This window comes from Nannospalax galili, unplaced genomic scaffold, assembly GCF_000622305.1.
Source record: "Nannospalax galili isolate Female #2095 unplaced genomic scaffold, S.galili_v1.0 scaffold135, whole genome shotgun sequence".
NCBI classification, from domain to species: domain Eukaryota; kingdom Metazoa; phylum Chordata; class Mammalia; order Rodentia; family Spalacidae; genus Nannospalax; species Nannospalax galili.
In genome coordinates, this window is record NW_008338998.1 from 4,828,098 (window position 1) to 4,840,673 (window position 12,576).

The 12,576-nt window shown below is 38.9% G+C and overlaps 1 protein-coding gene across 1 annotated transcript in view; it reads right to left on the reverse strand.

The window, feature by feature from the left end:
- The window catches only part of Thsd7b (thrombospondin type 1 domain containing 7B), a 571,555-nt gene that overhangs the window by 535,955 nt on the left and 23,024 nt on the right, over nucleotides 1-12,576 (reverse strand). The window contains exon 2 of the mRNA XM_029563816.1: nucleotides 9,150-9,398. Coding sequence (XP_029419676.1) covers nucleotides 9,150-9,398 — 249 coding nt within the window. The remainder of the gene's footprint in view (nucleotides 1-9,149; nucleotides 9,399-12,576) is intronic.

A 12,576-nucleotide genomic window follows, 5' to 3' on the forward strand; every position in this document is an offset into this window, starting at 1 on the left:
TCCTCAATAAGTAAGAGCTCCAACTCTGTGCTGTGACTTTACACAGTCTCAGATCTAAGGAAGAGTATCCTCTAGTGGGATAGGGAGACATAAATGTATCCGTATGTAGTACAATGTCAGATAAAAAATAAGCAGTCAACATAGGTCCCAGGAGACAGGAGTGTCCTAACAGGTCACTCACTGAGCATGTTCAAAGGTCTATGTGAGACGGTGCTTGGCCCCCTCTGGGAATGACAGCCCAATGTATTAGGGTGGTGCTCTAAGGAGAGGGGCATATCCAGGAGATAGAGTGGTCTGCAGGTGGGCTACATATAGAGACTTACAGACTAGAGTAAGGACTGTGTTTTCAAAACACAATGAGAATAGTAGGAAGTTTAGGCAAGAGTGGTGACATGATGAAAAACTTCAGAGTTTAAAACATCACCCAGCTAGAGAAGGAAGAATGTGTGGGTAATGTGGGGAAAGGAGACAGATTGGAAACTTTAGTCTAGGAGAGACAGTGTCTTCAACTACAGCAGTCATATTGAGTATGGAGAGAAGAGATTAGATTCTGGAAGTGCTTGAAAGTGGAGATAACCTTCTAAAGGATTAAACATGAAGTGGATGAGAAAAGCCAGAATAAAAAATGATTCCTTTATGTTTTTTTGCCCCACATACAAAAAATACAATTTCTTGGCACTGAATCTTCAAGTGATATAGCTCAAGAAAGAGGCTAACATTCCAGACATCGGGGCCCAATCATGCACTGTAGCTGTATAATCCAGTTCGTTCCATCTTTTCAATTGCCTTCTGGAATCTATTTTCTGAATCTATGTACCCATGTCTGAAGCCTATTGCCCACTTCCCCCATAACTCGTCTGCTCTTAGGGAATTATCAATCAGTGCATCTACATTGAGACAGAAATGCTACATTGATATCACCATTGTCAGATGTCAAGGAATGCTGTAATCAAACTATCCTGTACACTGAGAAATGGACAAGTAAAAAGTGAAACAACAAAACCCCCAATTCTGTCAAGCAATGAGTATAGCTGTTCTAAATTAGCAAAGACAAAGTTAGAAAAGGAGAAGCATCAGCTTCGCAGCGGCCTCTACCTTTAGAGAGTCTAAGCTTTGGCAATTTCATAAGGCTCAGGATTACTTACAGAATGTGGGTTGCCTCTCTCCCTCTTTTAAACACTGAGACTTGAAGCATAGCAACATGGGATAGAATCTTAAGTGATTTAATGATGACAGATTGAAAGAATAATTGCATTAGTTAATGGTCATGTTTTGACTGAGCACATATAGATTTGCAAACACTCTTAGAACTGAAACCCGAGCTCAAGGTATTCAAATTAAATGTGTGAGTGTATTAAAAATCAGTGCTCTGCAGCGTGACTAATTTATGATAATGTCTGTTGTCCTTTTAAAGTTCTAAATGCACTTGGAAAAGAATTAACTTGTCATTTTTTGCTGAACAGATGATCAACACAAAGGGAACTGGTCAAGCCTTTATACATTTTATGCTCTAGTAATTTTTTATTGGATAGAGTAGGCTATTGATTATGGAAAGCTACTCTGCAGTGCAAGGTTCTCTGCTCTTCAGCAGATGGCTTTTCTAGCTAAACTGCACATATGTATTATTAATAGACTTCTATCACCATGCACAGCACTTAACAGTACGTTAACTTTCTTAAACTAACTGGGGAACAAATCTTCTGTCCAGGAGGACTCATGAAACCACATGCACCAGTAATAGATAGATTCAATAAAAAAGGTACCAGTGTCCTGAGGAAATAATTTCCAATTCTTAGAAAACTTGTTTCCTTTCTGAAATAGATTCTCCAAAGGGTTCCAGGGTATGGCTCCTTGCTTCTCAATTGCTGTATAAATCTGTTTAATTTAAACAGCTAAAACAATTCTTCCTTAAAGAATCCATTAATTTATCTGACAACTCATTATTGAACTTATATTATGCGTGTGGCGATAAGTGAGAGAAATCAATGATAGAAGATTCAAAAGATGTGATTGGTAATGTTTGTTAGAAGCCAAGCTTTGAACAAATTCAGACTGTGATCTCATTCTTGCCCTTTCTGAAGTTGCACACCCAATGACAACAGAGATTTTATTTATTTATTTATTTTATTTTTTAAATTTTTTTGTCTTTTTGAAACACGGTCTCCCTATAGCCTGGAACTCACTATGTAGATCAGGTTGGTCTTGATCTCAAAGAGATCCGCCTGCCTCTGGTTTCCAAGTGTTAGAATTAAAGGTGTATGTCACTGCGCCTAGCTTTATTTTTCTTTTCTTTTCTTTTATTATTATTTTTTGTGATTTCCATACAATTTAGTTTGATGGTACTTAGATTCCCCTTCTCTGCACCTCCCCCCACATCCCCCCGAATTTAATGTAGTCATATATACATATACACATATATATATGCATGTATATATGGCCTATAGAGTGCAATTTGTGTTCCCAAATGTCCCTCAGTGTGGATCCATTCACATTCACTGGGGCCACCAAGAGTCCCATCCCTATAAGACACTGTCTTTCCCCTTCTCAGCAGCCATCATTAACGAAAGTTCTTTAGGTGGGTTGGGATTTCTTACTCACTACCCTACGTCTATTTTGGAATTTTGTCCGATTTGAGCTTACACAGGACTTCTGCATGCTGTCACCATTGCTATAAGTTCATATGAGTAAGTGACCAGCTGTCTGGAAGACTCTATTTCCTTGTAGTCATGTACCCCCTCTGGCTCTTGCAATCATTCTGCCTCCTCTTTCACAGTGATCCCCGAGCTTTGGGAAGAAGAGGTTTGATATAGGTTTGTGATTCAGAGACAAACACTGCCACTTCTTGTTCTCTGCACATTTGCCAATTATAAATGTCTGTGTTAATCACCATCTGCTACATGAGAAAAGCTCTATGGTGAGAGTTAAGAGATTCATTCATCCTAAGTACAGAGGTTGCATTGAAGATGGGTCACTTAGGATTAGGGATCTGACAGACACTTATTCTCTGTTTGACCAGTTCTAGAACTCAGCAGTAGTCTCCGTCTGCTGCACAAAGAAGCTTCTTTGGTGAGGGGTGAAAGGCACAATCGTCTTTAATATGAGGTTTCATATTTAAAATAAAGTAAGAAATTACATTGGTCTAGGTACATGGCAAAAGCAGGTTTTTCTCTAGGATCTATGACTTCTCCAGCCATGTGTAGTTGGTTATGTTTACAGTACCACAAATGAGTTCCCTCCCACTGAGCAGGTCTTAATTCCAATAAACAGCTGTTCATTAATTCCAAGATAAAAATGCCACTACTGCACCAATAGCTACAGTTTGATGAACCAGTTGTTGTTTATTGGACTTCACAACTGGGTAGGACCACTGATTGATTTTCTCCCCTGGCAGCTTTTATAGTATCTTCTGATGCCATGAGAGATAGTCTTCAGGGAGGAGGCTTTCAGGTCAATTTCAGCTTGATTTCTCCATGTCCTGTGACTAAAGTATGGCCGGTCTTTAGCAATAGGGTCTTACCTTCAAGTTCTGGGAGGCAATCATGGGCTCAGGCAATAGTCTGTATTATTTTGGAACTGTCTTGGATTACCCTGACTAAAAGGGAAGCAGGTGCTGTGTTTTTGTTAGAGAGCCTTCAGCTATACACATGTGCTCAGGTATTTACTGTATGTGTATTTTTCAGTAGGAATTTAAACAAATATATTTTCCTCTGATTTTCATACCATCTAAGCATTCTTTTTCTCTCCTCTCACTCCTCCTGTGTAACCCTCTACACTGCCCCCGACCAGTTAATGTACTCCCTCTTTTCCACGTTTCCCCCTTAATAACAGCAGAGATTTTTTATAATCTGTAAAATCAGACATGTTACCAACAAAGACCATCTGAAACCATGCAAGTTCTGTGTATGCATCCCTGTCAGGGGTAGATGTCGCTAGATCTTGTTAGGACTAATTTCATATTATTTGTGCAAAAATGTCTTTCATTCATTCATGTACATTATATAATAACTATACACATGGAATAAAGAATGCATGCATAATATTGTTCTGGAACTTTTCCTACACTCAAACATTCAAGCATTGCTTCCTTCATCCAATGTTTACTGAACATTGACCACAAGTCAAACACTCTTCTAGGTGTCACTCTCTATGAGGTAGAAGAAAGAAACTAACAAGAGAGTCATACCCATGGACGAGGTGTTATGTAGGAACACTACTACTCAGCAGTCTTTTAAGAAGTGCACATACTGTCTTGTTTGGAAGAACACATGTAAAATTCATATGAAAAATAAATCAAAGTTTTCCATCTCCTCCTATCTGAAGTATCCACCGATTATTTCAGAGGCAGGATGAAGTAGATTTCGAATGAACATTGCCTCAAAAGCACTTTCTAGTGTTTCAACAGGCCAAAGAAGGAAACAGCTAGGCCAGGTTTTACCCTTGACTCTCTTTTCTACAGGTTGCTAGAAGTCAATAGTCACCAACAAAATTCTAGTTTTCAGAGTTTGCTTAAGTTAAAGGGAGTTCTATCTAGAAAGTCTAACACTGATCTGAGTGTATTAAAGATGTAAGGGAGAACCAAGCTAATCTCAGGAGATTTTTTTAACAAGGAACTCAAAAGGGAATGCTGGGAGCCCAGATCCATCCCTTAGCACAAGTTTGCAGACAGACTTTTTGCAAAGGGCTTCTAGCCTACCCATAATAAAGATAAATTCACACAGACCAGAAATGAGGGAGGAATGGCAAGTTAAAAGGAGTTTAAAGAGCCCAACTAGTCAGTGCCAGACAAGAATATTGAAACCATATTTAGTAAATTTGTTTTTCCATGTAGTAAAATCACATAGTCTATGTGATACTGTTAGCCATGCATCTTCTGCCTTGAAAATTTTCAGAGATTTACTCTGCATTGGTCACTGTCGCCATTTGACAGTGCTGTCTGCTACTCAATTTCAAACTTTAAATCATCATTTTAGAGGTGGAGCCTCTATTTTCATATGAAAGCTGTTGTCTCTCATGGTGCTGGAAGTTTCTGGCAGGTTATCTGAGGAATCATTTCTTGCAAAGGTGCCTGCCTGCAGTTGACTCTTTGTCAACTTTCACTGTGACAGTTGCAGGTTCTTCCTCTATAATGGCATTCTGTTCATAGCTGTTTTGGGGCAAGAATGTGCCTTAGTTCTTTGATATGAAGCATTCAAATATTACAGCTCTCTGTCCTTTATCTTTATGTAGACTGTCTAATAAATAACTCTGCCTCATCCTGTATAGTTCTAGAAAGCATTTACCTTCCCCATAGTTGAAATGTACAATATGATGTTTTGGATGTTACTTGGGACATATGATAAATAAAACAAAGGTTTTAGGTATTTGTATATGTATATTTGTTAGTGTTTGGGGACCGAGGGTGATACCCACTGGCAGGGGACAACTACATGAGCTCAGGGCCACAGGTGACTAAGAGACCATCTTCTCTCTCCCATGCATATCACTCACCACCTAACACAGGATGGAGGTGTTTAGTGTTATGTGGAAGCTGGGACCAGAGCAAAAAATTATACATAGACCATGTGATGTTGGAGAAAGGTATTTGGGGCTATACTTCGGTCAGGTTCAAAATCACACCTCTGAAACAAGCTTAAGGGTACACGACGCTAACTCCCACACAGTTCTAAAACTCCCCCCAAGACATAACACAGACCAGACTTTAATGCCTTTCAAATAAAGTTAGTTGTTCCAAACAATTTCCAAAGTGTTCTGATTCCAGGTAGTGCCTTAAAGTGGGCTCCTTTTAGCGAGGCTTCTTTTCATGGACTGCTGCCTAAAGGACTGATACTCTGGTCACAGCTGCAGTGCTGGTCAGTGGAGCCTAGCTGGTGAGAAATCCTCAACAACATACAATAGAAAGATGTAAATAAACAGGGACTAAAACGCTTATATATTACATGCTTTTCTTAAAATAAATAGTTTCCCCTAATTACCTGAGTGGCTAACTTATTTATCTCCTTTAAATAATATCCCCAAATTCCCCTTATTCAAATGAGGTTTCTGTAACAACTCTGTTTAATTTTATAACCTGTGTTGACCAGATCCATTACAGAATTCTAGAAGCTTCTCCCTTTAACTTGTATTAGTATTGTATTTTTTCCATCTAATATACCAACAATAAAGTTTATTCAGTTTGATTTTTCTTTGCAACAGGAAGTTTAAATTCCTTGCAGGGAAGGACATGCATGTATCTATTGTGTTTTCTGAGGGCTTTTGAGCATTTAACATTGGGCTTGGCACAGAACAAGAGTTCAGTGTTTACTTAATGAATGAACACATTTCTTGTAGCAAAAATAGAAAAGATAAAGCCAAACCATACTATAAGAGTTTGACCAAAACAACATAAAGACCCACAGCAATGTGCATTTTCCTGCTGTGGAGAAATGAGTGAATTGAGTTGTTTGATACACGTGGCCAGCTCTGAATTCAGGGAGTAAGAAATGGGCATTCATGCTCCCTAATAGATTTTTGCTTCCAGTTCAATTGTTCACAATGAATTTTAATCACCAATATCAAGCAAGGAACAAATGTGAATCCATAGCCTTTATGCTGTGTGGTATATATTTCCTGCGGTAAAGGCCACAGCCCAGAATTCAGATAAACAAGAAGGCAGGTGATGCTGATTTCATTGTCCTATTTATTCATCATTCTCCCAGTAACCAAGGAGAATCGTTGGTTAACACATCGTTCTCTGTAGGCAATGCTGATTGGTATTTCAGTGAATTCTCCAAGATGCTTGTTTCCAGTAGATTCATCATTTGAAAAGTTTTGTTTATTTTTTTTAAATATATGCCAAACTCAGCTATGTGTTCAAACAACAGAACTAGAGGGGACCAGCTTATCATCAGTGTAATCTGCTGGCTTCTATTTCCTGACATTAAATATCAATCATACGAAGATCATTATACAAACTCACAGTGAGCATTCCTAAATTATCACAGTTCGAGGCTATTTGACTGAAAAAAGGCATATAGGGTCATGTGCATATTGGTATGAACACCCTATCTCTCCAAGTGGCAATTTCTCATCTGGTTGATAAGCCCTTTCCTTTTATGGAATGTTCATATTTAGCTCATTTTTGCCTCTATCATAATTATTGGTCCACAGTAATTTATGATGATAAACCAAGCTTCTATTTCTACCTGCATACCATCAAAACCTTCCAAATTATACTTCCATATGGGGAAATTCCCCATAAATACCTAGAAGAAATGCTTCTTTTCTATTGTAATTACTACAGAAGTAAGGATTCTTTTTATCCAAGCACCAAATAAGTATACCTGCAGACAGCAATGCTCACCCTCTACTTGTTATGCACTGGGCCTGGAATTTTACATATCTAGTCTCCAGCTTTTCGACCCTGAAGCATCAGCAATGCTATTAATGATTCTACTATCAAGGGGACTGTCTAAGAGAAGACATGTAGCTTGTTTGAGATGCCATAGCTAGTAAGTCATTGAAACAAAATCTTAGTGGTATATCCAGGTTTGAAAAAGAAAAAGATCCCAGTTATTCTTTCTCCAAACCATCAGTTTAGCTCAAAATCAGTGTTTTGAAAGATTGACGTAAAATGAACACCATGAGATGGATTCTGTGAGCTTGAATTAATGTGTAGAGAGTCGCGAGCTGCATCCAACTGCACCATTGAAGGAGGGGATGATGAGCATCTAAGTAGGGGCTTGAGAGCTGGCTGTTGAAGAGGATCTGAGCACTCATGCACAGGGGTTTATAACCACCTATAACTCCAGCTCCACAGGATCTAGAGCCCTTCTACTGTCTTGCCAGGCTACTGTACTCACACACACACACACACACACACACACACACACACACACACATGTTTAATACATCTTGTTTTTAACAGCAATTTTCAAAGTAAATATATCATACCGTATAACTTATTAAAGATTTTATAGTTTTTACAAATTTGATTCTAAAAATATACCCTATTTGTTCTAAATGAATAACATTATCTGAAAGACAAAATAATAAATTATGGTAGGATGTTTGCCACCACTATCCTTAGGCTTGTATACACATATTCCCAAAACCTAAGAAAAAAGAATCTAAGGAGTCATTTTGGTAAAAAGCAATAGATTGTGTTTCATCAAAGCACACATTATTTCAAGATTAAGGAATAGCCAGGTTCAGCCAATAAAGAACACCTGTTGGATTTGTAACTCACCTGTAATTCCAGCTGTTTAAATATATCTGTTGGATTTGTAATGGATCCACCTTTCCTTTCCCAACAAACAATTAATTTATATAACAAACTATTTTCCTTGTTTTATTTTTTCTGGAAAAATGAATCTCAACCTCAGATCTTCAAGAAACTCTAGAAAATGTCTATTGTAAGTAGGTAGCAGAGAGTTCAGGGCATCTGCCCAGCATGAACTTCTATGAATCCATTTTTAACAGACTTCTGAATAAACAGCAACAGAGGAATTTGGTCATTATGAACACTGAATTCACCACAAACCAACAACCTAAAGAAAAACACCCCCAGGCTGTTACCAGGTGCAATATAGCCAGGCAAAAGCAATGACTATCAGGATGTTAAAATCCAGCTTATAATAGATGGTGAGCCACTTTCCAATATCCTCTAACTCCCCAGGGACTCCGGAAGAGAAATTGTGGTGCACAGTGGCAATGAGATATGGCAGAGAAGGGGATTAGAACTAGGGTGCTGCTGCTTATTAGTTATGCAACCTCAGAGACTGTTTCATCTAATGGCTTCACCGGCACAATTAGGGTGCTATGCATGACTCTGGGGTGGTTATAAGTATTAAGTATGTCACACCAGGTAAAAATAAATAACCCTTACTGATCATTTACTATGCATTAAGCACTAAATAATGTAGTGTCAGATGTACAAACCGAGACACTAGATGTAAGTAACTTGGTGAAAACCACATAACTACAAAGTTTTGGAAACAGAACTTGAGCTGAGAGAGTCTGTATTGCACTGTATTGCCAAGTGCAGAACTCCTATATTGAGAATGATTCAGAAGAAAGAAAGTCTTGGCCATGTTTATGGTTACTAACCTTTCTATCAGCTCTTCAAATGGGGTTACATATTAAAAATATTCACATTAACAAATGTAAAATACCTGGGACATGGCTGCAGAAATTCCCCTTCAATAATGCAGGCCTCTTTCTCCAGAAGTTCTGGGCATTCCTGCCCACCCCCAATAGCAATGTGCTTCACATTTCGGCTCCTGCTCCTGACTCCCGGTGAGAGATTCCCAGAACGGCAGGTCTTGGAGCAGGGACTCCAGGAGGACCACTCTGAAGTCTCACAGTCTTTTGGCATCACACAAGGCTGAACAGTCAGTGGGAAAGAATCTTGCATGCAAAGGCTGAAGGAACAACAGCAGAAAACAGGATAAAACGTAAATTAAAATAGATGCAACTAGCATTATGAAATTTTTACTATAAAAAAGGGTTTAAAATCTAGTTTGAGGTTGAATTTTTTTTACATTGTGTGTGTGTGTGTGTGTGTGTGTGTGTGTGTGTGTACCTGTGTATGCTTCTGTGCACCTATCATAGCACACATGTGGAGGTCAGTGGACAACTTTCTGGAGGAGGTTCTTCTATTCTACCATGTGGGTCTCAGGGATCAAACTCAAGTTGTCAGGCCTTGGCAGCAAGCATCTTTACCTACTGAGCCATCTCACTGGCCCAAATTTGAACTCTAAATAGGAATACTTTGATGAAGGTGAGGGGTATACCTGTCGGTAAATATAAGAATACATATTTAGCATAAAGTAAGAAATTACATTGGTTTAGGGATGTGATGAGATCAAAAAAGTAGGTTTTTCTGTAGAATTTATAATTTCTCCACCATGTGTATTTAACAATGTTTACAGGACCACACATGCGTTCCCTCCCATTGAGCAGGCCTTAAGTCCAATGTGTACCTCTCACCACTATTCAAAGAAGCTGCCTTTTGCAACAGATGGAGACTACAAAGTTCCACAACTGGTCAAACTCAGAGAATCTGTAAGGTGCTAAGATGCCCAGCCCTAAGTGACACATCTACAATGCAATCTCTATACCTAAGGCTCAGGGAACATAGTGGAACAGGGCGTGGAAAGAATGTTAATGCATATCTCAATTCTCACCAGCAAAGCTTCCTCATGCAACAGAATGAATAACCCAGAAAGCTACAACTGGCCAAAGTGCAGAGAATAAGATACTGCAGAATGTGTATCCTTGAATAGGAAACCTATATCCCTACCACCCATGGCTCAAGGAACAGTGTGAAAGAGGTTTGGAAAGACTGTAAGAGCCAGAGGTGGTTGATGATCACAAGGCAATGGAGTTTTCCAGATAGTTGGCAAGTTATTCATATGAATTTACAACAATGATAACAACATGCACAAGATCATACAAGCGCAAATCAAACAGAAGTCCAGCACAGGGGTGGGGAAATGGGTAAGGATCCTGTACCTTAGCAGAGGAACCATTGTCAACCAATAGCTACTGGGAGAGGGAGAGCTGGCTTTCTTTAAGGTGTGACGGTAGATAGCTTAATCAGGCTCCAGTGGCTGGATGCACACTGAACATTTAGGGATGCAAACTTGACTCAATAGGCCTTAAAATACATGAAATCTGGTGGGATTATAAGACTGGTACAGATAGCAGAGGGAGTTTAACAGGATCAAAATACATTGTATGAAATACACAAAAAATCAATAAAAATTAAACAAGAACAAATAAGTAAATAGGAATGCTTTTTAAAGATGCATGCTAAATATGGGTCTCTATCTTACAGACAAATGTACTATACCCCACTAGTCAAAGAAGCTTCTTTTTGCAACAAATGGAGGTTATTAGAGAGTTCCACAACAGGTCACACACAGAGAATATATGTCTGAGGGATGCCCAGTTTTAAATGACACATCAACAATGGAGCCTCTGCAGCTAAGGCTCATGGAACTTAGCAGAACAGGGGGTAGAGAGAATAATACATCCCTCAACTCTCACCAGCAAAGCTTTCTCATACAACAGAGTGTGGTGCACACAAAATGTTAACTTCTTGAGCATAGTATACACTCCCGTGACACACTTGTGAGGCTAAGGCAGGAGGATGACTTAAGACTTGAAGTTGTAGGTCAATTGGGTAAAATGTCAAGACCCAATCTCATTCAACCAATCAATCAACAAATAAAGATTTTTATTGTATTTCATTTGTAACAATGAAGTTGATTCACTCTAGCAAGACTCCTACAAAAGATGAATCCAACCTTATCCCTTGCCCAAAGCATTACAGGAAATGGCAGTGGTCCTTCCAGGGAGTTGCCCTAATGCCTTGTTGCCTGGTACTCAGCTGTGCTGTGCTTTACGAACATTCTCTCACAACAGTGTTATGAGTTTATATTTTATTATGGGTACAGAACTTTCATTAAGCATTAAGTGATTTCAAATGGAAGAAATCAGACTCATATTGGAAGACAACATTACACATACTAGCTGGCATCCCTTTATTTTTGTCAATTCCTTATTATCAGCTCTTGGCTTATTCAGTCAAAGGTACACATTACTCTGAGAGTAAAAGAACACTCATCCACTGCTGGTGGGGCTGCAAACTGGTTCAACCCCTATGGAAAACAGTGTGGAGAACTCTTAAAAAACTATAAATGAACCTACCATTTGACCCAGTTATATCACTCCTTGGCATATACCCAAAGAACTCATCCTATTGCAGAGACACTTGTACATTCATGTTTGTTGCTGCTTTTTTCACAATAGCTAAGAGATGGAAGCAACCTAAGTGTCCCTTAATTGATGAGTGGATAATGAAAATGTGGTTCATTTATATGATGGAGTTTTACTCAGCAGTAAAGAAAGATGAAATCATGAAATTTGCAGGTAAATGGATGGAACTAGAAACTGTTATACTAAGTGAAGAAACACAGACTCAGGAAAAAAATCGGCATATGTTCTCCCTCATATATGGATCCTAGTACAAGACTCTGATAAATAAGTATGCAACCAGATGTAACCACAGAAACTAGGATAATGGAAAGGAAACAGGGAGGTAAAGGAAAAGAAATAACCTGAAAGAGAAAAACAGTAGGAAACAGGCCTTAATAAGGGAGCTATGGATAAAAATTGGGTTAGTTTAAGGGAGTGGGGGAGGGAAGGGTATACGAGGAACCTAGGGCATAAAGGGAAGGAAGGAGCTCAAGAGAGGTAGGACCACAGGAGAAGGGTATTATTATGGAAGAAAGGGGGGCAATGGGGGCACCTTAAGTGGGAAAACCATGATGGAGGGGTGAGGCAATGTGAAAGATAAACAATGCCTAGCTAGCTTTGAAAACCAGTGAGAATCATATTATTCCTACAACCTACTGACAAAGTATACATAGGAGATCCAGAAATATATGTCTAGGTAAGGTTTATCTGAGAACAACTGGTCTTTGCCCAAGATTTATCTACATGACACACAGTAATTAAAATACCAGACTGGTGGAACTAACCTTCTTGGATGTTTAACAGACATACTTTGAGGTCTATAATAATTTGGTCAGA